General features: G+C 39.6%; 1 protein-coding gene across 2 annotated transcripts; it reads right to left on the bottom strand.

Moving 5' to 3' along the window:
- Positions 1–1,114: 1,114 nt before the first annotated feature.
- On the bottom strand, positions 1,115–27,098 carry ZCCHC17 (zinc finger CCHC-type containing 17; the record flags this gene model as incomplete). Of its 2 annotated transcripts, XM_084242734.1 has the most annotated exons (7): positions 1,115–1,671; positions 8,561–8,700; positions 10,625–10,725; positions 13,176–13,267; positions 14,901–15,001; positions 21,712–21,769; positions 27,033–27,098. In XM_084242734.1, 7 exons carry the CDS (start codon positions 27,096–27,098, stop codon positions 1,510–1,512), a joined length of 720 nt encoding a protein of 239 aa, XP_084098860.1. In that variant the 3' UTR covers positions 1,115–1,509. The 2 variants fall into 2 exon arrangements, with proteins under 2 accessions (XP_084098860.1, XP_084098861.1); XM_084242735.1 differs by lacking the exons at positions 8,561–8,700; positions 10,625–10,725.

The raw sequence follows: 27,098 nt of genomic DNA, 5'->3' as shown, positions 1-27,098 counted from the left end.
CCATTATGTATATTTGTTTTTTTTAACTGCATCCAAAGGGTGCTCTGAGGTCAATAAACAAAGCCAAGGCCAGCCAGTTGCCTTTATGCGTTTGGTGACACAACTCTGGGAGTTTTGGTTTCTCTGTGGTCCGAAAATGATCAGAAGTGACTGCCTACAGGTCACTCAGAAAGAAGCACTAGCTGAGAGACTGAAATGGACAGTCTCAGAGACAGAGGTAGTTAGCTGATCACCTCACATGTTCAATAATAAAAGAGCTGTACCTACACCTTGCCTTTACACTTGCCCCCAACCCATGATCCAAATGAGCAAGTCCAATCTGGAATTATCAGGCAGTGGCAGGCCTTCCCCAGGCTCCTTCCCCTTGGCTACTAAACTGTCACTTCAGGCCCATTCCCACTGAATGCTCTTGGGTGTGGTTAGTTGCTTTTCTCTGTGGAATGTTGTGGTCTCTTTCTAGAATGCAGACAGGGAATACAGGATGCTTTGGACTGGGCTTTGGTGGTAGAAAATAACCATTGGCAAAAACCCCACCTATGCCCCAGGTCATTACTCACGGTTATAAATTCTTATTGATTTTCTAATTAGCTCTGGTGGGAGAGGTCACCTGATCACTGCCATGAAAGGGTTTATAGGTGGACTCTGACTTGCTAGTGCCTCTGGCTCTGTACCTCAGCTGGATTTCTCTCCAAGGCAACGAAGATTCAAACTCAGTGACCATTAAGTCTATAAATAATCCAAGAAGAAGATTATAGTAATAAAAACTTTCAGTAAGTTTAGAACCAAACACATTTCCATTTAGTGTGAAGAATGTAAGCAGACACCTGAAATGGAACCAACGGACTCACACAGTAGTAAATACAAAGTAAAGCAATGATTTTGGCTTGAGTTGTCAGGCAGAATGTCACACACAAGCTCAGTCACTGCAAACAATGGTTTTCTCGCTGTGACCTTTGGCGGTCATTTCTAGCATAGAATCATTACGGGAAATGGAAAAAGTGAGCACCACTTCTCACCACGTTCCCCTCATACTGCCAGCCTCTCTCTGCCATCATGTTGGATGCAGCAGAGGTCACTCACCAATCAGCCCAGGGCAGGCCAACAGGGAGGGGCTGATCACTCTGTTCTCCACCTATAGCCACACTCACCTCCACAGCAGTACCTGTGGCTCCAGCCTGGACTCCTTTGCAGGAATCTGGCTCTGGCAGTGGCAGCTGGAGAGGGTAATAGGACCTCCTGCTGAATTAAGAAGTTGGATGAATGAATGGGTGAGCTGCAGAAGTCACTTGCAAAGGGACAAGAAGTGATAAGGAAACAACTTATTCAGGCAGATGCCTTTGGCATCTAACTCCCAAACCTGCCGGCTGCATGAGGGATGCCACGTCATGGGAGGGAAGTCAATGGGGTGGGAGGCTATAATCTCACTATCGAGTCTTTCCAAGAGCCAGGGCTTCAAGGCACACGTCTCCTGGTTCCTTCTCTCAACCACCCCCTCTGCTCTTTCCACTCTCACTCCTTGTGCTTTTTCTTATGCTTCTTCTTCTTTTTCTTCTTCTTTGCTGCCTTGCTGTCTTTTGATGTGTGCCTCGCCTTCTTGCCTGTATCACTCTCGGAGTCTGAGCTGTCAGACTCAGATGACTTCCTGTCTCTGTGTTTCTTTTTCTTTTTTTCCTGAAAAGAAAATTTAAAAACTCAATATTGTATATGTACATTTGTTTTTGAAATGGCATGTGCCATCAATAGGGAACCATTTAATACATTATAATGCACTAACTAAAAAGAAAAAATGCAACCTTCCAATACTGACAAGAAAAAAATGCCCAAAACAAATTAAGTGAAAAGATCAAGACATAATACAGGGCCTCCCTGATGGTACAAGGGGTTAAGTACCGCACTATAAAGCAATCTGCAGCCTCTGCAGCACGAGTTCGATCCCCGGCCAGTCAGGAAGCAACCCACATGGCGAGGCAGATCTCTCCTGTCTTGCCCACTGTACCCCTCAGCAGTGTATTTCAGTCTGCCTGTTCTGTTCCCTGTTCTGTGTCTGGTGGATCCTCTCACCCCCCCCCCCCGCATCTCTGGCCTGTACCCCAGCTCTTGTGTGCATAAATAAATAAATCTTAAAAAAAAAATACAGTATGTATTCTAGATTCCAGTGTATTTAACTTATAACTATGTGTGTATTTATTACACACCATACATGCATGCATGCCATACAATGTGTGTATATATATATGTGCACCCATATCTTTATTAAAACATAAAGAAAACAGTGGGAAAGACACAAACTAGCAACCAGTATTACCTCGGGAATAAAGTGAATGGAAAGAAAGGACAGGGGTCTTTCACAGGAAATTAAAGCTGGAAGGAGTCCTCAGTGATCACCTAGTCTATCTAGAAACAGTGACTTACATGCCCCATAGTGAAAGAGCAATAGATTTAGGAGTCCTAAGTCTAATTTCTACTAGACTCCGCTGCCATGGAAATAATTGCCATCGATTAATGAAGATCTACCTATTGCCCTTGAATATTTATCATCTCTAGCCATCATAACAACTTCATAGAAGATTACAATAATAAAGAAAAAAAGCTCACAATTTTCTCACCATAATGCCAAAGTAACAGCATAAACTCATACAAAGAATGGGACGCAGTTTCCCAGGCCTCTATGGAGTGCTTTCAACAGTTTTAAAGCCTTGCATAAAACTTTTCCTTGAATTTCACGTATTTCCATAGCTTCAATAAGGTTTCTAAGAAGGAAGAGAGATAATAGAAGGAGAAAGAGAGCAGAGGAGGCAAAGCTCTTGCTCTTCTTACAGGATCCAAGCAGCGTCCTGAGAGCTGTAAGTCTGCCTGAGTGATACACCAGGCCTTACGAGTAGGCCTTACGAGTCAGCTGTGAGAAATGGTGTCAAATACCGAACCAGCTGTTAGACCTAGACTTGAGTTCTGGCTCTGCCACTTACTATTCTGTAACTTTGGATGTAAGTCAGTTCACCTCACTGAGGCCGTTTCCTCAAATGTTAACAGAGATGATGACAGCCCTTATGTTACATGGCTGTGGTGAAGATTTAATGAGATAGTATCTGGCTTAAGAAGGTGAAAGCCACTTGCCCTAGATCTTACAGGCAGGATCAGGATCTGCATGTAGATTACATGAGTGGAAATTTTCGGATTTTTCCTCTGTAGCACATGGCACCTCTTCCTATAGGATGATGGCAAGCTTCATGGTATGGAGGTCAGAGCAACAAATTTGGAATAGGATAGAATTATGTTCAAATTCCAACTGTGTCATCACTTACTAATTTGTGACTTGGAATAAGAAGCTTAACTTTTTGAACCTCAGTTTTCTTTACAGTAAATTATAAATAATAAATACCTACTTCAAAGGATGGTATTAGGGCTTAAACAAGTTAAGTACTAACTGCAGCGCCTGACGCATGGTAGGTACTCAGTGGTAGCCAGAAGTAGTAGTCTCTCATTTTGGGAATTCCCACAATGTTTTGACAGTCTAGCTAAATATCTGTATTATATAAATCAAAGTTTTGAGAAGGAGATTAAACTAAAACTCTTCTTTGAAGTCTCCAAAGGAGTAGAGAGAGAGAGGGGAACAAAGCTTCCCAGCCCCATATTACCAGGCTACAGGAGCCACGGCTGGGAGGAGCTGAGGGTTGGCAAATCACTGGTTTGGCTTATGGTGCTGTATCTTCCTGATGGCAAGGTCATGAACACCCACCACAGAATATTTGGGGTTGGGAGCCTCATAGGTTCTGCTCCTTAGGTAGGGCAGGGCCCTGGGAAAGTAAATAAGCAAATGCAAAGTCTGTACTATTTCCCTCAAGCCCGGCCCAGCCTGGATAAATGAAGAAGGAGAGTAATAATACTTCTTTATACCCAAGTAGCACTTTAATTTATCCAGGTTTCTGTATCCCTTATCTTATAATAATAATCTGGTAAGGTCAAAATTAAGAAATTATTTGCATTCGTTTTACAGGTAAGAAAACTGCACCTCAGAGAAGTAAAGTAAATTGACTGACCAAGGCTCAAGTGACAAAAATGTTGCATTTTCTAGCTTGGAGTTTGACATTATTTCCACTTTGCTCACTCTCTCAAAGATGCAGGCTCAGGAGGAGGAAAGAGAAAAAGAAATCACTATAGAACTCTGGCATGCTGGTACATGCACTCCAGACCTCAATTTTCATGCACAAGCTCTTTTACAACTTGAACAAAGGAAATCTAGTTTTCCAGCAGGTGGCATCATTTTCACCATGTGTCTAACCCTGAGCTACAGAACAAATAAAAATCACTTAGGAAATTGTATTTCAAGAAGAAAGTTGAGCCAGAGAGGATGGTGAGCTTCTGACCCCCCAAGCGCATTCAAGGGGGTTGTGGAACAAGATAACTGATCAAAAAGATGGCTCAAGGGTGTGAGCCCAAGGCAGGTAGGGCAGGAGGAGCATGGCTGAAAAGTATCAATGCTCTCTAAGAAAAGTACATACTCCCTACTACAGCAGCTAGCCCACCCACAGTGTCTACAGTTCTGAATCAGAACAGCAGAAGCCTAGTGTAAGAGAAAAACAAAAACCGAGAAGGGAATAAGAGCAGCTCACTCAGTACCTGGCTGGTACACATACTTAATCTAACATCACAGTCAAATCTATTAAATGACCATAGATTAAAAGACATCACAGTCAAATCTATTAAATGACCATATCCCTGTATTTTCAGGAAAGAAAATTTTAGCTTTAGAGAGGTTGACTGAGATGAAGTGACTTGCCCAAGTGTAGAATTTGGATTTGACTCAGGCTGGGTCCCAAAGAGGATGTTCTTTTTAGCCCTCTCTCTATTAAAGGCAGCACCTAACTTAGCACTTCCCAACCAATAGGCACTGACTTGGTGAGAAATCCAACAAGCAAGCACTTATTCTTTTTCCCTTCTTCTTGAGAAATGATTGATTCATTTATTCTTGAGAAATGACTGATTCTAAAGACATGATTTGATTCTCAGGGTTAGTTTCTGGGAAGTAGGATTAGAGTGACTCCTGGTTAAAATTTGCCTATAAAGAACCAGTTTACCAAAGCTTAGAAATGGTCAAACCAGAATGAAAAGGTTTAATTAATCAACTCACAAATATTTACTGAACTTTACCACCTACAACACACTTTAGTGAGCCCTAGTTACAGACAGCACTGATTAGGAGATCAGATAACACATAGATTTTTAATAGGACTGAGAATATGTACTAGTACAAAGCAATAGTAGGAGATGCAAACTAAACATATTTGGTAGTGGAGCCTGGCTCTAAATCTGAGCCAATTTATCAAAAAAGGTACTATATCCACACAGTATATTCATTTAATGAATATTTACTAAGTATGTTTGAAGAGCCAGGAATAGCCATCTATTAATTTGTCTCTTATTATAGTTGTTAGGTCAGAGATCAGGGATCCTGAGGCTTCAAGGATCCCTGGTTGGTGTCAAACACCATCTAGTTTAGATCCAGACCTGAGTTCAGGCTCTGCCACTAACAATTACTATCCTGTCTCTGATCCATGAGACACATGTTTTCTCATAATATAGCAATGATTCAGAAAGACCCAGGATGACAACATGATTAACTAAAACAGGTAAGCAAAGCATAGACCACAGGTTCATGGAAAATTATCCATGGCTTCACAACAAAACCCTCTATTCCTATATTACCAATCACCTAGTATCCATTTCCATCTCTAACGCAGTTTCCTCTTGTTCTAATTATGCCTAATTATATTTTTCAGATACTAGGTCAAAAATTATCATGGACCCAAATCAATGTACATTAGATTTTGGACAAGGACATACATTCAATATATGAAAGTTGGATGAAAAGAGTTGGAGGGAGGTACTCAGAATTAGAAAGATCTCTTATTCCTGCCCCCGATTCATTCACTATTAAAAGTAAATATAGTATTATATTGCCCAAAAATAGATGACTGGATCAAGAAGATGTGGTACATATATACCATGGAATATTACTCAGCATTCAAAAAAGATAAACACATGCAATTTGCTGCAACATGGATGGCGCTGGAAGGGATCATGCTCAGCGAAATAAGCCAAAAAGAAAAAGAAAAATACCGGATGGTCTCACTCATAGCAGGAATCTAGAAAACTTAAATAAGGGACCAGGAAAATGAATATAAGAAAGTGAAAATCAAAATCAACAAAAAACTATGAACCAGAGACACTTTTAGGGGGGCGGGGGCGGGAGGGGAGGGATTGGGGTCAGAATGGGGGGGCTGCAATTGTATGGGGAATATAACAATAAAATTTATTAAAAAAAAAAAAATATCCAGTCTAATGCAGGCCAAATTCTTTGGTAAAATACTATCTAACAAATAAATTACTTAGAAAAAGGATATTTTAAAAAAGACAAAAATTCCATTATTTAGAATAATTTGATGCAATAGACATTTTGTCATACTGCTCTAAAATGCTGTCTCTCAAATTTTTATTCTTAATGTCTATATATACTTGTTATAAACCAATAGCAAAGAGCTCATAGAACTATACTGATCTGTGGATAAACATTGAGTAGCATTGGACTTGAAAAGTAAGTTTGCTTTTATCTTTTTGTAAGTTTGAAATTTCTTTAGCAAAAACAAGTATAACAACTACCATGTGATGATACAGTGAAAACATTCATCTCTTCATTCATAGAAAATGTTTTCTCCTTTGGCATTTAAATAAGAATAAAATATAAATTGTTTAAAAAAAAAAGTAAATATAGTATTATAAAACAACTTTTATTGTTTTATCAGGATAATACAATAAAAAATGTAAGAGTATTCTGTAAATTGTTAAATACTAAACAAATATAGGGCATAAAAGATAATGGAGGGATTAACACTGAGGTGAAAAGACCATGATGCTAGATGACAACCTGGTAAAACAGTGGGCTTCAAGGTATGTTTTAATATTTTTAGCTCCCTAGAGAATTTTTTAATCAAAGAGAATTCATGAGTTAAGAGTTCATAGACACAAAGGTACTGTTAAATATAATAAGGTATGATGATTATTGCTGCCGTTGTTCATCAGACCATTCCTCTACTAAGAGAACAGCAACAGAGTAAGATAATAATAGGCTGACTAAGCAGGTCATAAAGAGCTTCATGCCTAGCAGATCTTTCGTTACTTTTTGTGAACTGAAATACACATCTCAAAGCAGATTCAGGAACAGAGCTGTAACTAATATTGCACCAGTAGTATAGCAAGACGAAAACTTAACCGAAGATCCATGGAAATGAGACAGCCACAAAACTGCTTTGGGAATCAAACAAATACCTTTTATCCCCTAAAAGGTTAAAAGAGAAAGAAAAATCCTTGGAACAAATGAAATCAGTTAAAAATCTAGCTCTAATACAATGTAAAATTACCTGTTTGCACACATGATCTTAGATATAGAAAACCCTAAATATTCCACAAAATGACTGCTAGAAATAATGAATTCAGCAGAGTTGAAGGATACAAAATCAACACAAAAATCAGATGTATTTCTATACACTAACAATGAGCAATCTGAAAAGACAATTAAGAGGGCCTCCCCTGGTGGCACAGAGGTTGAGCGCTGGGCTGCGAAGCTGCCCGCAGCCTCTGCAGCGCCAGTTCGATCCCCAGCCACCAGCGAGGGTCCCACATGGCGCGCAGACCTCTCCTGCCGCCCACCGCTCCCCTCAGCAGTGTGTTTCGTCACTCTGCCTGTTCTGTTCCCCGCTCTGGTGAATTCTCTCACCCTCCCATGCTTCTGACTGTACCCAGTGCTTGTATAAATAAATAAATCTTAAAAAAAAAAAAAAGACAATTAAGAAAGTAACTCCAAAACAGACAATTATGAACCAGAGACATACTGCAGGGGAGGAGGTGGGAGAGGGATCAGAGGGAGGGAGGGAGGAGCACAGACTGTGGTGATGGTGCATGGGTGCCTTGGGGAAGGAAATTCTATGGGGACTCAATCTGAGGGGGTGGGGGGAAGCAAATACAGTCTAAAAATTTTTTTTTAAATGATAAATGTTAAAATTAAAAAAGAAAGAAAAAAAAGAAAAAAAAAAAAAGAAAGTAACTCCAGGACCTCCCTGGTGGTGTAAGGGGTTAAGATGCAACCTATGAGGCCAGCCAGGGAGCAACCCACATGACGCAGCAGACCTCTGTGTCTCTCCCGCTGCTCACCTCAGTGTACTTCAGTCAATCTGCCTGTTCTGTTCCCCACTCTGTCTCTGGTGAATCCTCTCACCCTCCCACAACTCTGGCCTGTACCCCAGTTCTTGTATGCATAAATAAATAAAATCTTAAAAAAAAAAAGAAAAGAAAAAAGAAACTAACTCCATTTATAATAGTATCAAAAGTAATAAAATACTTGGGAATAAAGTTCACCAATCAGGCAAAAGGACTATAGCATGTTGAAAACTACAAAACTCTAATAAAAAAAAAAAAGTATTTCAAAAATTTCTGCAAAAAGCACACTTAAATTTTAAAACTCAAAAAAAAAAATTGATAAATGCAATATAAGTTAGATGACATTTACCTTCTTTCTTTTTCTAGAAGAATTCCTCGTGGGATCAGGCTTATCTGCTGACTTTGCCTCTTCCTTCTCTTCATCCTCCTCAGGTATCAGGGAGTATTTGGTTCCACCTGGTTGCATGAAACAATCCTTTGCAAAGTGGCCTGCAGAAGAGAAGTAGAAAAGAGAAAAGGTAAGGAAGAAGTATTCTTTCCTCTCAGTTGGGCAATCTTCCCCAGAGGCTCCTGAAAAGGGCTAGCTGGTTTGGGAGGAATTACTGAGTTCATTCAGAGCAGCTATTGGATGCAGAGCAGATTTTCTGTCACTTCAAGGCGGCATTGCTCAAGCAATCATAGCGAAACTAGAACTAGTCCTAAAACTGTGGGAAACACCAACACTGCTTTGGAAATGGCAGAGGAAGTGAGGATGCAAGTTTGTGTTGCCTTCTTCTAGCAGCAGAGCTTTGTCATTTTTAAAGATCTATTTGGAACTTACTCCTGACAATGAAGGCTACTCCAGAGATAAGCATTTTGAGCAGAGGAAGCTGAGTAGCAGGCCAAGCCCTACAGGAAGGTAATTCTTAGGAAGACAGCTCTTAGGCAGCTGGCGGGAAGGTGGCACTCACATACAAGCTAACACAAACAAGCACAATCACCTTATTGAGGGGTACCCAATACTCAGATTGCCAGGTCTGGCTAGGGCCTTAGAGATCATGAAATCCAACAGTGCATCGCAAAAGATAGGAAGTACTAAAGTAGAGAAGTAGCTCAAGATCACACAGATAACAACAAAGTAAAACTTACCCTTGGTCTCATGCCTCCCTCCCCTTTATTTCTCTGATACAGCAGAACCAACCACCTTTGGCCTGATTTTTGCTGACTAGGTCAAATTCCATCTCTCATTATTCTCTGCCTCATGTAACTAACACCTGGTGGACGCAAGTTGAAGGTAAGAAGACCCCACTCTCCTTGAGGCTACAAAGCTATTAAGGGGCTTTTTAACAGATGCTACAGAGCTGGTTTTGTCTGTGTTTGTTATAGATCCTGTCTCAGGGGCACAGAGGATTTGATGAGATCATCAAAGTTACATGTAAACTACTTTCAACTCTGAGTCCAGAAGCTGGATGGGGAATATAGCATCACTTCCAAATATCTGGAATGTTCACACATTTCCCCATGAGGAAGTATTCTCTCATTTATGTTTCCCTTTTCCCCTCTACACTAATGATAAATAGGGGCTTAAATCTGCCCCACAATCTCAACCAGGACACAAATGTGCTACCATTTGTAGAAAAATCAAGACATCATGGTAGACAGAAGCCTAGCAAGGAGTACAAATTGAGGTCACTCTGAAAATGAGACGCTGGCTACCCCTCCCATTATAGCACCAACAAGGGAAGTCAGGCTGAAAGAGTTCTTTAATATCTGAGTAAGATGAGAGGAAACCTGAGGAAACAGCTAAAGAAAGTGACTAGCCTGTGTTCTTTATTACTAAAAAGGACATTGTGTCCAGAACTCTGAAGTTACAAGAGATAAAGATACAGAAGAAAGAGGCTGACTTGTGTCCTTAAGGAATGTATTTCCAGGTTGCTTAATTCCCCGCCGCCCTCCCCCATCCCCACATTTTAAAAGGACAGGTTTATTAGGAAAAGGAGAAAGAAAAAGAGGCATCTGCATAGTCATAGGAGGGCAGGCGAGCTCCAAGTTGCTCAATTTTGTAGCAGAGAAATAACAGTCCTTGGAGATAAAAATTTAGAGTGTTTCTCATAATCTAACACTCTTACTCCTCTAGATAGTACAAGGGATGCTGCCCAGGCAGGCATCAGCTAGGGAGAATGGGGCGTGGTGGTGGTGGCAATAATAGTGGTATAGTACCTGGCAGGGCAGCAGCATTCAGAAAAGGAAACAGAAAAAGCATAAGCCATGAACTTCTGATGTAAGTCCAACAAGACTAATAGCATGAGTAAGTGAGGCCATCACTGGGCTAAAAAACAGGGTTAGCTAAACTCATACCAGGCTGCCTCTCTCATCCAGTAAAGGATCTGTCCACAAGGACAGTAAGTCTGAAATGGCAGAGGCTTCGCCTTACCTTTACAGCCACACTTCTTGCAGGTGGTGTTCAGGACAGCTTCAAGTGTGATCTTCTGTCCAGTGTAATCCTGGAACGACCGCCTCCGCCGCTCTTCTTGCCTTTAACAAAAAAGATACTGACTGTTGGACCACTTAATAGATGTGGCCAGAGATACAAGGTAATGTTATATGTTGACTTTTATTTTGGCCTTGTCAGGGAGAAGAGACAAAGAAGGAAAAGTAAAGTGGAGATGTTACCTACTTTGTAGGTTATGAGAACTATATACACTAATGTATGTAAACTGCCTTTCATAAATGCCTAGTACATCACATGTATTCAATAAATATCACTTTCAGGCCTCCCAGGTGGCATAGTGGTTGAGAGCTGGGTTGCGAAACTGCCTGCAGCCTCTGCTGCGCTGGTTCAATCCCTGGCCACCGGGTGAGGGTCCCACGTGGCACACAGACCTCTCCTGCTGTGCCCGCTGCTCCCCTCAGCAGTGTACTTCGTGTCTGCCTGCTCTGCTCTCTGCTCTGACTCTGGTGAATTCTCTCGCCCTCCCGCGCTTCTGACTTACCCAGTGCTTGTATGAATAAATAAATAAATCTTAACAAACAAACAAACAAACAAATAAATAAATAAATATCACTTCCCTTTCTTTTAGGTAAAATCCTTCATATCCAAAGTGATTTTGCTCAGAACTAGCAAACATAAGGGTTTCCAAACTTTTCACCACCAAGATCCCACGCAAACATAATCTATTTTTTTTTTTTTTAATCAATAACAGGGGCCTCCCTGGTGGTGGTGCAAGGGGTTAAGACGCATCCTATGAAGCAGTCTGCAGCCTCTGCAGCATGAATTCGATCCCCGGCGGGCCCGGGAGCAACCCACATGGCGCAGCAGACCTCTCCTGGCTCACCCGCTGCTTCCCTCAGCAATATCTCCGGTCAATCTGCCTGTTCTGTTCCCCACTCTGTCTCTGGTAGGTCTTCTCACCTCCCACACCTCTGGCCTGTGCCCCAGCTCTTGTATGCATAAATAAATGAATCTTTAAAGAAATTAATCAATAACATAGCTGCACTGAGAATACCTGATTAGTGTAAAATAAACAATGTAATAGGGCCTCCCTGGTGACCTAAGTTGAAGTCTCAGTGCCATCACCACTACGGCCTGAGTTCGATCCCCAGACAGGGAGCTACCCCATATGGCACAGCAGACCTCTCCTGTCTCACCCGCTGCTCCCCTCAGCAGTGTATTTCAGTAGATCTGCCTGTTCTGCTCCCCACTCTGTCTCTGGTGAATCCTCTCACCACCACCCCCCTGTGCCCGCACTGCTGGCCTATACCCCAGTTCTTCTACACTTTTTTTTTTTTAAAGTAATATTTTATCATCAAAGAACAAAATAATGGAATGGTTAACTCAAAGATAAATGTATGATTTTGGCTGGCTTTCAGAGACACTGGAAACAGTTCCTAAGTCCCCAAGACACCCTTACTGGTTCTTAGGGATCTAGGAATCCCTAGCTACAAATCAATACATATATTCAAGAAAGACTTTGAGACAGAGAACAAATTCCCATATGAAAGGTTAGAAGAACCAATAACAGAAAGGTATTATTTTCTGAACACAATGTATCCCAAGATTTAAGAGTTTAAACTCTGCTAGAGGTTGCTCCTATATTAACCTACCATTCCACATGGTCTCTACCTTTTTCAGCCTTACAGTCAGGAGAGGGGCAAGCAACAGGCACTTCATGAATGCTTGTTGGCTAGCAGGTTAAAGAGCAAAAGCAGAAAGAGAACAAGAAGAAATAAAACCACTGATGGAGCACTTCTGTTACAGACTTGGAGTCTTCTTTAGAGATTCTGACTCCTTATAAAAGAATTTAGCAATGGGGCAAGACAGATTACATCCAGACATGGCTTCATGCTTAAACGCGAGAAAGGCTGCACCAAAAGAGAAAGTTTTCAGGCTCGCTCCCTGAAGTGAGCTAGGAAAGGATTTTCAGGAGTTTCTTTACCAGAACGGGATAGAGGGGAGCAGTGCTGGAGTATGTTTTGAATGGGCTGCACTAGGGCATGTGCAGACAGGTTACATGCGCTTTCATGTTACATGTTTCATTAGCATCTTACATCTCCACCCAGGGCTGGGACCTTGGTGACTCTGTGTCAGATTCTTTTACCATCTGTGTATGCAGGGTCCTCAGTCATCCACGCCTCCCTTGCAGGGAATTGTGAAACTATCATTTGTGAGGATATAGCATCTTTTGCCAAGGTATGATGACTTTGGTGAGTCTGGTGGATTAGGCTGTTTAAACAAGATGACAGGCAGCGAACTACCAGTTTATAGTCTAATCTACCTAGGCTATCTCATTTCTATGCTGGGAGCTTTGTATTTTAGCATTTCATCTTAGAACTGCATACTTTATACCTCTAAAAACCAGAGAGCACAAAGATAACATAAATCGTTAAAGCACAAGGTCTATAAATGGTCAATTTCCCAGGTCAGCCTGATTCACTACCACATTCTACTGTTTCAGAGGCAGAGGATTTCCAAACCTTTTACCTACTCAATGATAACGTTGTTAGGGTCGAGGTCTTTCCCAGTCCCTTGGTTGACAACTTTCATGGAAAGAGATACTTTTATCCTATCATTTTTCATCTGAAAAAGACAAAAGCAAAGTCACCAAAACTTCAAAGAACATGATTTAGATGTGCTTCTCATCTAGAATTATCTAAAAATCAAAGCTTTTATCATCATAACAAACACTAAGCACCTGTAGTGGCTAAGGGTGTGTATTAGGAAGTGGCTGCTTATAAGCACAATAGGCAGATCCAATGGCAGAATTTCAGGAAATGGTCTTCATCTCATTTTTTTTCATCACAGTGTTAAAACATAAAATCCACTACCTAACCATTTTTAACTTTACAGTTCAGGAGTATTAAGTACATTCACACTGTGGTACAGCCATCAGTACCTTCTACCCCCGTAAGTCTTTTCATTGTGAAACCAAAACTCTGCCTATTAAAGAAGAAGTCTCTGTTCTCCCCTCCCCCATAGTCCCTGCAACCATCAGTATATTTTGTCTGCATGGTTCTGACTATTCTAAGTACCTCATATCAATGTAAGTAGGATCAAACAACATTTATCTTTTAGTGACTGTCTTATTTCATTTAGCATCATGTCCTCAAGATTCATTCCTGTTGTAGCCTATTGCAAAATGTTCTTCCTTTTAAAGGCTGAATAATCATCCGCTATATGTATGCATCACATCTTGCTTATCCATTTATCAGTCTGTGGACACCTAGATTGCTTCCATTTACTGTGAATAATGCTGCTAAAAACAAGGGTATACATATATCTCATCAAAACCCTACTTTCAATTCCTTTGGGCATACCAAGAAATGGAATTGCTGGGTCACACAGTATTTGCATTTTTAATTTTTTTTGAGATTTATTTATTTATGCATACAAGAACTGGGGTACAGGCCAGAGGTTGGGGGGAGGGGTGAGAAGATTCACCAGACAGAGAGTGGGGAGCAGAACAGGATTGACTGAAATACACTGCTGAGGGGAGCAGCAGGCGAGACAGGAGAGGTCTGCTGTGCCATGTGGGTCACCTCCCTGGCCAGGGATCGAACTCATGCTGCAGCGACTGTGGATAGCTTCATAGGCTGCATCTTAACCCCTTGTGCCACCAGGGAGGCCCCTTTTTAACGTTGCCACAATCTGTCCTGAACTTAAACCTCCTGGCTATCTGTCCTGCAAACTCAGAAAGAATGGTGTGAAGTCACACCCACGGTCCTCATACACTCAACAGTTAACAGATCCTTCAGACCTTTTTCACTTCCCTCATAGTGCATTGTGCCAGGTATTTAGGAAAAATGACTATAAATTCTGTGTCCTTTTTGTTTTGGTTCAAAAACTGAAGTATAGTTGGCAGGTATTCTTTGAAGTCTGTAATGAAGATTTGTCCCATAGATTGTTTCCTTCTTTCTTCTTGGTTCTTATCTTTTTTTTTTCTTCCCACTACTATTTAGGTAAATTTCAGGAAGGGAAGTTTTACCAACATGTACTTATTGTACCACATTTACTGCAGTTCACACCATTTCTTCTGAGTGTGCTGGACAGATAGCCAGGAGGTTTAAGTTCAGGACAGATTGTTGTCACGTTGAAAACCAGGTTGTCAGCTACAGTTAATAACATATATACACTCTCACCATTATAAAATACCAAAAAAATCCCAACTTCTCCTAATCTTTCCTAGCAACATGAAAATTGCACCGAACTTTACCTCTCGGCCAATTAGCTTCACCCACACTTTGTCTCCGACATCTACTATCTCAGAGGGCTTATCCACGCGACAGGATGACATGTGAGTTCTATGGACCAGACCTGGGAACAAAAAGAAGAAATAAGATGCAGTACAGGGCATGTCTGGTATTTATATTTTAATTAATAAAGTAAGGAGATGATGGGAATTGGGGATTCATTGATATCTTTCATTTAAAACTGTAATTTAGGGCCTCCCCGGTGGCGCAGTGGTTGAGCGCTGGGTTGCGAAGCTGCCGCAGCCTCTGCAGCGCCGGTTCGATCCCCAGCTGCTCCCTGGCCACCAGAGGAGGGTCCCGCATGGCTCACAGACCTCCCCTGCTGCCCGCTGCTCCCCTCAGCAGTGTACTTCAGTCTGCCTACTCTGCTCCCTGCTCTGGCTCTGGTGAATTCTCTCGCCCTCCCACACTTCTGACTGTATCCAGTGCTTGCATACATTAAAAATAAATAAATAAATAAATAAATAAATAAATAAATAAATAAATAAATAAATCTTTAAAAAAAAAATCTGCACTACTTATAAAAAAAAAAAACCTGTAATTTAAAACAGTTTGAGATTGTTTTTATACATAACCAACAAATATTCTTTAAATAATACTCAATGTTAGTAAAGATGTGATATAACAAATATATAATACTGGTAAAAATACAAGTTGGTAAAATTCTTTGAAAGCAAAGGGCATAGAGATCTTTATATCTTTGATGCAAAAATATCATGTTGAATTTTTCCAAAAGAAAAAATTCAATACAAGTAAAAGTCTGTGAACATAAAAAAAATTTGCAGTATTATAACCTACAATTTTTTAAAACTATACTACTACTTCAATGACCGATAATTGAAAGCAGCTTGGTAAACTATGGTAAATCTATCAAATGAAAGAGTAAGCAACTATTTAAAATAGCTACAGGAAATAATTATGATAGAAAGTGAATAAAGAAAATATAGACAAAATGTTATTTTCACTCTATTAGCAAAATATTTAGAAGCTAACATAACCTAATATTAGTAAAATAAGAAATATTGCTACTTAGTGAAATTTTTAGAAATCATTTTTAGCAATGTCTAACAAGAATGTCACAAATATTTAAATTTAAAATTAATTATTAAATTATAGAATTATAAAACAATTTAATAAAATATTTAAAATAAATGTTCTTTTCATGTCTACCCAAGGTCCTTAGGAAAACCACCTTACATTCTAAAATAATCTGCTCCATTCATGTGACTTTGGTTGTAGCTAACCGAACTCTCAAGTGTGGGCACATGATGCAGACAGTCAATCAAGGTACTCCATCCCTGGCCACAGTCATGGACTGGGTCAGGGTCAGAGAAAGTCACTAAATTAAATCACCCTTCTTAAGACTTTTTTCAGGATTATAAACTATGAAAAATTATCAATTCCCATTTTTACCACCAGGTGGCAAGAGACAACCAGAGGGAAGAGGACCAACAATAGATAGTCCTGATGTTATAAACAGCACTATGAATGAAGCTGGATTTATGCGACCCAAGCCAGTCAATTGGCCAAAGTTAATCTGGACTGTGTTTCTGTTCCTTGAAGCTAACAGTTCTGACTAATCTCTGACTAATAACTAATTTGATCCATATTATTTGTGGGAATTTGTATGAGACAATAATCTCATCTATAAGAAAAGCTCTATGTATTCAGGAAAGTGACCTACATCAAAATACTCAATATAGTTCCTTTTTTTTTTAAAGTATTTTTCTTAATTTATTTTTATTTAATTATGCATACAAGAACTGGGGTGTAGGCCAGAGGTGGGGGAGGTGAGAGGAGTCACCACTGACAGAGAGGGGAGCAGAACAGGCAAATCTACTGAAATACACTGCTGAGGGGAGCAGCGGGTGAGACAGGAAAGGTCTGCTGCACCATATGTAAGTTAGCTTCCAGGCCATAGTGGATAGCGCTGAGACTTAAGCCCTAGGCCATAAGGGAGACCCCTATTCAATATATTTCTATGACAAAAAAATGAAAATTAATTTAATATCCAAAAATAAGGTAATGGTTTAGTTATGGCATAGCATGGTATAAAAACAAAATTTAAAAGATTATGTAAAAACATGTGAATACTCCTTTAGTAAATATTTATTGAGTGCTTATTTATGTGTCAAACACTGTAGGTAACTAGCATTTTCCAGAGTAAATCACCAAATAATGACGCAAAATTGTATAGTATGATTACAAATACTTAAAGCAAATTCTAAAAATTAGAAATGATCCAAAATGTTATAACAATGGTTATTTATCCTAAGTTAGATTACAAGTTAATTTTTATTTTACTTATTTTCCAATGTTGTAATAATAGAGAAAATTATATGTCTTTGGGGGGAAATGAATACAATAAACAATTATTTCGAAAGAACATAGATCAGGAATCTAAACCAAAGGAAAAAACTGGTAAGTAAAACAAAAATTGATGTCAAATGTAAATACCCTCCCTGAAATTGCTTAGAATTATTAACCTTTATTTTTTTCCTCTCAATTTCTCTCCCACACACATACATCTTCAGGGATGTCTGCACACCTTTATGATTTCAAGTACCTGCCCTTTCTGTGTGGAACTCCAGCTGGAAGTCCATGCTTTCTCTGACCACAGTCACTTGGTTTCACATACCTACTTCACATACCTACCTTAAAATTTTGGAGGCTGATAGCCTATCTCTCTGAATAACTATGGGGCCTCCAACATTTTTTCTATCAATATAAAATATATATTCCACATCTTTAACTTAACATAATCGCCAAATTCTGTAAAATTCATGAAGTTAGACCTCTTACTCCCCCCATACCCTGTGATAGTTTATTTAATGAGCTGACTAGTCAAATTGAAACTTAGAGGGAAAATTCAGATTCCTGTTCATATAATCTCACCCTAGAAAGAAGAATGATACAATCAATTAGATTTTAGTATCTTAAATTACAATTTTATCCCTTTCCCCTGGAATTATACCCAGATTTTTTTTTTCAAAGTCTTGAGTGCTCCCATTTCTTCCGTCACAGATTTACAGATAATTACTTGGCATATTTCTATCAATGGCTAATCTCATACTCTATATGAAGGATTCATCACTAGTTTTACCATCAGAAGACAGTCTGAATTCTTGGAAGGTAGTTTATTGTTAAATAAATACACCAAATACACCAACAGGAGTTGGATTAAATGTATATGACAGAGGGCACCCAAAAAAAAATTGAGGCCCCCTCACTCTGTACCTCACTAGACATAGGATAGTTACAGATTCATTTAATCCTCGCATCAACCCTATGACATAGGTTCACATGAGGAAATAGCCTAGAATTAAAGAAAATGGTCCAAGGTCACAAAGCTGATAAAGCAAGAACTGTAATTTAAATATGTGTCTGTGACGTCTCCTATATTGTACTATATTTTTTCCTTTTATCATTAATCTGTGTTATCTTTCCAGTTAAAAAAAGAAAAAGATTATTTCCTCACAATAGTGGAAACACGTCTAATTCTGTTATAACAAATGCTCTAAACCAAAACAGAAAGAATACTTTGCTCATCATGCCACACGGAAGGGAACAATTTGTGCTTGCATTTCTGACATTAAGCCATAAATGCCCAAAGGGCATATCAAGTCCATCAAAACGTTCAATAAACCCAACATGACATTTAAACAGAAAGAGTCCTAGATCAATGTATGCTGGAAGAAGAAAAAAAAATTCTCACAACTTTGAAACACCTAGCATCATAATCACCATGAGGAAAACAGAGTTAGCCTAGTACAGTTACCTTAAAAATATTCTCCCAACTCTGTTAAGTTCAACATGAATTTTTTTTTTACATCTTGATAATAAAGGAAAGAGACAAATATAACAAATTAGAGGACAGCAGCAGCCAAGATTGTCAAAAAGTCTCCTTTACACTTGAGGAACCTGAATTCCCTCTTTACCTCCAATCAATGGTATGTGACAATAAAGCAAGCACATTACTCTTGCTGGAATTATGGATTCATTCAAACACTTACTAGACATTCACTAAGTTGTAGCAAAAATGGATCCAAGGATAAGATGTTGGACAAGAAACTCTAAAATATGCACATTATTCCCATTTTACAGATACAGAAACTAAGGTACAAGGACTAAGTAGTTTTCTAGAGTGAAGAAAATAGTAAATGGTGGAGCTGGGACTAGAATTCATTTAATAAGATTTACTGGCTATCCACTATACCTCAGGCACTGTACTAGGCCCTGACACTCCACCAGCAGTATATTAACTGTAAACCTTGCAATATGAATCTCTTCCACTTCACTGTTCCTGATTGTATCCTTTACCAGTAAACATAAGGAAAAGGTCTTCCTTGGTTCTGTGAGCCATTAGATCAAGTTATCAAATTTGAGGAGGGGGTCATCAGAACCTTTGATTCAGAATTAGTCAGAGGTGGTGGTATGAACTAGTCAGAACAGGTGGTATGGGACTTGCAACTGGCATCTAAAGTGACAACAGTCTTGTGGGACTGAGCTCCTGTAACTTGTGGGATATGATACTAACTCCAGGTAGATGGTTTCAGAAATGAATTATCAGACTCCCAATTGGTGTCCAGAGAATTAGAGAACTGGTTAGTGTCAGAAACACACCAGAAAAGATATAAAACTTATCTTTCATCACCTGAAGTTCTGCTGGACAACACTAGGGGAGTGGAAAGCAGATCTAGTTTATATCTGAACAGTAGGAAAGGACCTCAGTACAGGTTAAAGAATTCTGAGAAAAGAAATCTGAGAAAAATAACTCAAATTAGAATTTACTTCTTGAATCAAAAATGCTACAATCTAGAAATCAGACATTTTATAACTCAGTCCTTTCACAGTGGGACTTTAAGGATAGAGAAGCTACAATACATTATAGGACAACTGCTCATCAACTTTCTGTCTCTCTGAAAGTCACCTGCTCAGGCAATCCAATAAATCTACCGAAGTGCCCAAGATTAGAATTCACAGAGCTTCCACCTAATTATTTGGTTTCCTGAGTTCTCCCTTCAAGACTTGTCTCAGCACAGGTGTCAGGCTGATAGATTTGCTTGTAAGCTTGGCGGCACAATCTGAGGCATCAGGTGACAGGGTATGGACTCCAGTGAGTTGAAGACTGACTGCTGGAAGGTGGCGGCCTTTAATCCCCACATAGTCCCCAAAGTGTCACAAAAATGCTCAAGTAAGGATGAGTCTTTCAGGTACTGGCAGCTATGGCAAGTACACTAACAAGAAAATCTGTCTTCAGACTAAAAGAGGTACATGCCCTATAAGGATGGGGATGAGTTCCACCTCATTAATTCCCAGCCAACATAAAATCAGAAACTTTATTACAGATTGCTGATTGCTAGCTTGGAAATTACTGGCAAGCCATTTCTAATGGTGTAATTTGCAGCATAGTAGTCTCCAAGACTAGAGGCATGCATTTATTATCCAAAGACCAGATGTTGGACTTTTTTAAAGAAAATTTTTTTTAAAAAAAATTGCAAAAAGTAAGGGGGTTGTAATTGTATGGGGAATATAAAAATAAAATTTAAAAAAAAAATTGCAAAAAGTGTGGGCCTCCCCTGATGGCGCAGGCGGTTGAGCGCCGCGCTGTGATGCTGTCCACAGCCTCTGCAGCACTGGTTCGATCCCAGCCGGCTGGCGAGAATGCCACATGGCATGGCAGACCTCTCCTGTCTCGCCTGCTGCTCCCCTCAGCAGTGTATTTCAGTCACTCTGCCTGTTCTGTTCCGTGCTCTGTCCCTGGTGAATCCTCTCACCCTCCCGCACATCTGGCCTGTACCCTGGTTCTTATATGCATGAATAAATAAATCTTAAAAAAAAAAAATTGCAAAAAGTGAAAGTCCTGGGCCTCTCTGGTGTCACAAGGGTTGTTAAGCTGCAACCTATGAAGCTATCTGCAGCCATTGAAGCATGAGTTCGATCCCTGGCCAGGGAGCTACCCACACGGTGCAGAGCAGACGTCTCCTGACTCGCCCACTGCTCCCCTCAGCAGTGTATTTCTGTGGATCTGCCTGTTCTGCTCCCTACTCTGTCTCTGGTGAATCCTCTCATCACCCCCCTCCCATCCGGCATCTCTGGCCTATACTCCAGTTCTTGTATGCATAAATAAATTAAAAAAAAAAATCTTTTTTTTTAAAAAAAGATGTTATAAGTGGTTTAAAATTTTTAATTTAAAAAATTTTAATTTTTAAAAAATTTTTTAAAATTTTCACATGTAGATGAAAGAAATAATATGTAGAAATCCTGTGTGCTCTCATTCTTCACCCAATCTCCTCCAATGGTAACATCTTGCAAAAACAATTAGTACACTATAACAACCAGGAAATCACAGTGATACTGCTGTACTACAATCTACAGGTGAGATATATATGTTTGTACTGGCTACAATACTACTTTCATTCCATGTGTCATAACCAGGAAACTCATAATGTCAGTCTCAGAAAATAGCCCATTCTCCCACAAACCCTAAGACTAAAGAAATCAAATGATTTGCCCAGAGTCACAGGTGAAATCTGAGGTGGAGCTAGTTCCAGAAATGAACCCAAGTAGCTATACCCCAACCGTCCCCCCAAGTCAGACACCACTATTCTTCTGAATCAAGACCTGCTAAAAATAAACTGTAATCACTTGTCTCTACTCTTCTTTCTATAGTAAAAAATAAAAACAAAATTACTGCCTATAATTAGGATGGAGTGGCAGTGACAGCAGACAGTGTGAAATGGGAGGACTGAATTTCAAGTTACAGGCTCCTACCTTGTTTCCGACAGCCTGGGATTTTGATAAAGGCTCCATAGTCTGTCACCATAGCAACCTGTAAAGACAAAAAAAAGAAAAGAACATGTCACACAAATGAAAATCTCTCTTCTATAAAATTTAACGTAGTCTCTCTAAATTTCAACTTTGTACTGACTGCTACTGTCTGCTGCAAAACTGCCTAAATATGATGTTCTGTCAAACATTCTGGGTTTTGTGTTATTTTTTAGTTTAGACTAATCGACACAAGTGAACACAAGAAAAACACTGATGAGATTGAATTGCTGTTGACTAGTATGACAGTACTCAGAAATATCCAAACCCCACACTTCCTGAAACCCCCTAACAGGTATAAGAACAAAGGGAACAAAGAGCAGAAAATCAGGTAATAAAATTATACTTTACAGTAGCTAGAATGAGGCTTCCACAACACAGAACATTAATTTGTGATGGGACATCTAGGACATCCCTCCTTCCTGAATTTCAAATTAAGTCAGACCCTACAGCCTGCTCTATTTCACTCCAAAGCAGAGTCTTAGGTTTTTATCAAGACAATTAGAGAAAAATTCAATACATGGACAGAAGTTGAAATAATCAGAAAAAAAGAGTTGTCCTCAAGAATTCTGAAGAGTGGCCCAAGATGTAGAAGTGAGAGAACTGATGTGTCTGTGTACCTTATACAAGTGTCAATAAAAGGCCCAGGTTCCTCATCAAGTAAATCATTATCCCAAACCCTGTCCCTCCTTCCTTCTATCCTCCAGCCCACTCCCCTACCTACGGATTAGGATAGATTTAATTTAGTGACATTATATCACTAAATTCATTATTATCTTCCGAAAATATTCAATACACTCTTACACATATAAACGTTATCCTTTTCAATAATTTTAATTAGTGGTTTACTTTTGTGCAGTCACTGTTTTAGCTTCACCATAACTAAAGCAAGGGAACAGAATAAGACAATCCCTATTGTACCACTGTTCAGTAGTATATAGTGAACATGTAACAGGGTGGTCCCCAAGAAAGGGGGAGGTTCCCTGCCCCACCCAAGGGAGGGTGGAGCTGAGCAGGGAGAGGAGAAGCTGAAGAGGAGACTGAGGAAGGAAGGAAGCAGGATGGAGCCAGAAGGAGACCTGGAGGAGGCGCATGGAGCCTAGAGACACGTGAAGAAACTGCGCTTGTCTTGTCTTTTGGTCGTGGACTGGGGTGAGACCCATGGGGAGGTGACAATGGCAGCTTTTATCTTGATGTTGATTTTGCTCTTTTCCTTCCGGGCTTGTCTGTTTCTGACCCATTTCTGTGGGTCCCCACTCACTGGAAGATGCTTTAGACTTGTGACATGTTTTGGGGCCTTGTTCTGGGCCAGTCCCATTTGGATGGACTTTTACCCACGAGGGGACGGGTAACTTTGGGTACTTCATTTAGAAACTAGATTCTTTGCCTTTCCTGTATTGTTTCCTAGTTGTATTAAAGTTCCTTCCCATTAAAGTCTCCTATGTTTTGTGTTGATGTGACGGATGGCAGAACCCATTTAGAATAGGCAGGTTTGCGGGGGTTTGGGCTGCCCCTCTCCCTGTCCTATAACAAACATATGCAAAACACTATTCAAAGTGCTTTACATAATCCTCATGAATGATATTGGTACTATTATTATTCTTATGTGATAGATGACAAAACTGTTAGGTGGAGAGACTAAAGGTAGTAAACAGCAGAGCTGGGATTTGAAACCAGGAAATCTTAACTATAATAAAGCTGCTCAGGGTTGCCTTTAACTATAAAATTTTGTCAGACAGAAGCAATGTAACATTTGGTATCTTGTTTGCTCTTGGGAATACTCTCAGGAAGTATAGATGGTAGAGATGAGGGGAAACACAGGTGTAGAAAGAACACAGTGAATTAAAAGATGTGGCTTCTAATCCCTGCTCTGCCACCTGTCTTACTGCTACTTCTTATACACGATTTCACTTTCAGGGCCTAAATTCCCATTTGTTCTCATTTTGCTTCTGCAGATAACAAATGATGTACATAAGTACGTGGAACTGGTATCTGGTACACAGTGTACACTCAATAAATTATAGCTTTTTAGTAATTTACAGTCCAGACACTAAAGCACAAAAGAGTGAGTGACTAGTGGAAAAGCATACAACTACTTCAGATACAAGCTAAGCACAAAACTCAGGTCCCTCGACTCATAGTTCAGAAGCTTCCTTCTTCACCGGCTATCACCATTATTTACTTCAATTTTATGACAGAAATAGAGGAAACTTTCATTCTCCTTATTTTTAATGGTCACTTGAACTAACTCTACAGGATACACTGCATTAAGAATAGGCCTCCCTGGTGGCAGAGGAGGTTAAGCCACTGCAGCACAAGTTCTATCTCTGACCAGGAGTTAACCCACAGGGCGCAGCAAACCTCTTCTGTCTCTTCGGCTGCTCCCCTCAGCAGTGCATTTCCGTTAATCTGTCTGTTCTGCTCCCCACTCTGTCTCTGGTGAATCTTCTCACCCTCCTGTACCTCCGGCCTACACCCCAGCTCTTGTATGCATAAATAAATAAAATAAATCTTTAAAAAAAAAAGGTTAAGAACTAAATGGTCTAAATTCCTATTTTACATTGATAAATATGCTATGCTGGGGATGAGACCAGTTATTCCCAAAGAAAGAGTACAATTGGGCAGATACTACTACTTAAAACCAAGGCAAGCTGGGACTGGAGCAAGGACTTTATAGATTAGCTGACCCAATTTTGTCATTTTTCAAAAGAAAAAAGTGAAGATCAGAGACACAAACTGTTTCTATAAGTTTACAGAGCAAGTTGTTCTCTGTAAATAACAGGGCCACATGGATAAAGATAAGGCTTAAAATTTTAAAATAGAACTTAAAAGCAAATCCCTTCTCTCTGGACTCTGACTGGCTTTTGCTCTAGGGTTCTAGAAAGAGGGCTAAGATGCCTCAAATTGTATAACAACATTATTAAAGGGAATAATTATCTAACAAACTTAAATGTAGCATCTGGAAATTGGAAACTAAATCACCTTACTACTGTAAATTAAGACAATCTCACTTTGCAATCCTGATGCTCCAGTGTCACATTATGGTCTTCTGAGGAAATATCATGACAGACCTTAATTTGGCCTTTCCCAAAAGGAAAGGTTAATGTGCTCCAGAATGGATGCACTCAACCGCTCAGTTAAGAAAAGGCATTCTTGATTATTTCCAGCACCAGGTGTTTCCATCACTGTGTCTCCTAGGGTGCAGTCCAGAGTTGAAATTAACAGAATGGCACCTGCCACAGATTATCACACAGTTGGTCTGGAGTCCCCAGAATAATTAGTCAAATAGCGTAGGGGAAACAATTCAGTAATTTTCTCAACTGAACTAAGAGCGTGAGGAAAACGAATTTACCATCTTCAGATTAGAGGCTGCATTGGCCTTGACACTAGCTATTTTCAAAATGTAAATGAGGAACCTGAGGTTCAGACATGCATTATTTGTCCAGTCACAGTTAGAAAGTAGCATGGCGACATAAAACTTCAGTTGTTTTACTTCTAGTCTGGTGCTATTTTCATTTACCAATACCAGCCTCCCTCTAGCATTTTTTGGGCTGTGGGTAGGCTGAGCCAAATCCCAGCTCCCACTGCTGCTTGTACCCGCTCCCATGCTTATTGGACTCTAGCACCGAGATGCCTCTCAGAGGATGAGAGATAGATGAATATTGGCCTCTCAGCTATTCAATCACCGGATCCCCCACCCCTGCTGAGCCTGCTAAGAGTAGAAATGCTAGGATATAGGCTACACTATCAGCTTTTTCAAGGACAACTGGTCCTAAAAGGGTTGGGTTTAATAAATATTTTCTGAGCACCTATATGCAATATGCCATGAAAAGGTACTGTGAAGTAAAACTTAAGATATGCCCAGCACATTTTAAAATGAATTTCAAGCAGTTACCGAGAAATATGAGACCATGCCTCTGCTCTCCAGATTGACTTACTTACAATCTAGTGGAGGAGACAGCCACATACACAAGTAACAATAATCCAAGACAGACTATGATAAATACCACAAAAGAGATAGAAATGACTGTGGAACAACCAGATTTACCATCTATCTTCTGCCTATATTTCAATTTAGTCAAAAGAGTTCCCTTATGGATCTTCTGGGTTCTTCCCACACTTATATACAATTGGATAATTTTAGCTACAGTATAGCAGACTTGGACTAGACTTGGAGAGAGGACTTGATTAAGAATCTCAGCTTCACCATTCAGTAAATTATATAACTTTTAAAAAACTTCTTTAAAAGTTTCATTTTCTGGGCCTCCCTGGTGGTGCAGGGGTTAAAGTCTCAGTGCTATTAAGATATTGCCAGCCACTAGGGCATGAGTTTGATCCCTGGCCAGAGAGCTAACCCACATGGCACAGCAGATCTCTCCTGTCTCACCTGCTGCTCCCCTCAGTGTATTTCCATGAATCTGCCTGTTCTGCTCCCCACTCTCTTTGGTGAGTCCTCTCACCCACCGCACCTCTGGCCTACACCCCAGTTCCTGTATGCATAAATAAATAAAAATAAATCTTAAAAAAAAGTTTCATTTCCTATAGAATGGGGTTAACAATTTCTTTGTAGAGAGTCAATTACATAGAATATGTACTGACATACATTAGGAATACCAACATCTTTTGAATTTTAATGTAATAGGGTCTTCTCTAAATATTGTGCACTCATTAAATGTATGTTAGATAAATGTTCTGAAAAATAGTTTCTTTCTAAGTTGTTAATAAAAATTAAGTTGTTAATAAAAATTCTCTTTTAATTGTTCAAGTAAATTCTAAACATTATTTTTCAAAATGTGCTCCTGAAATACTAAGCTAGAACTATAAAGTTTTCCTAACTTTATCCTAGTCGATCTGTTAATAGTAAAACATAAAACCTACACTAATTTAAGTCCCATTTCAAACAAGAAAAAGCTGGGACTGACATATACTTTGGAGGGACAGGAAGATCAAATCAAGAGGAGACATCAAGATGATGTCCAAATTTCTGAATGAATATTTCATTTGAAAGGTGGAAAAAACTAAATGAACAGATTTGGCAAAATTAAAAATTCATTCAAAAACATTCAAAAAACAAATTAGAGGTGCAGCTAGAAAGAAGTCTGGAGTCTAGAGGAGGTACATGAAGTAGACAGATGCTTCACTAGTCCTTTCCATTTAGACTATAATGCTCAAAATATTAAGCAGATAGGAGCTCCAAACCCAGCTGCTTTTCACCTTCATAATCTATGCTTAATATAAATGGTGGGTTTTCAAAGCACAAAATATACCTCTCCTTGGAAAATAGTGTAGAGAGCAGGCAAGTTTTCCATGGTCTCAGGTCTTCCTGAATTCAT

The sequence above is a fragment of the Talpa europaea genome, assembly GCF_964194135.1.
Source record: "Talpa europaea genome assembly, chromosome: 9".
In the NCBI taxonomy this organism is placed as follows: Eukaryota; Metazoa; Chordata; class Mammalia; order Eulipotyphla; family Talpidae; genus Talpa; species Talpa europaea.
Note: the sequence above shows the minus strand (reverse complement) of the source record. Positions and strands in the feature narration are given on the sequence as shown.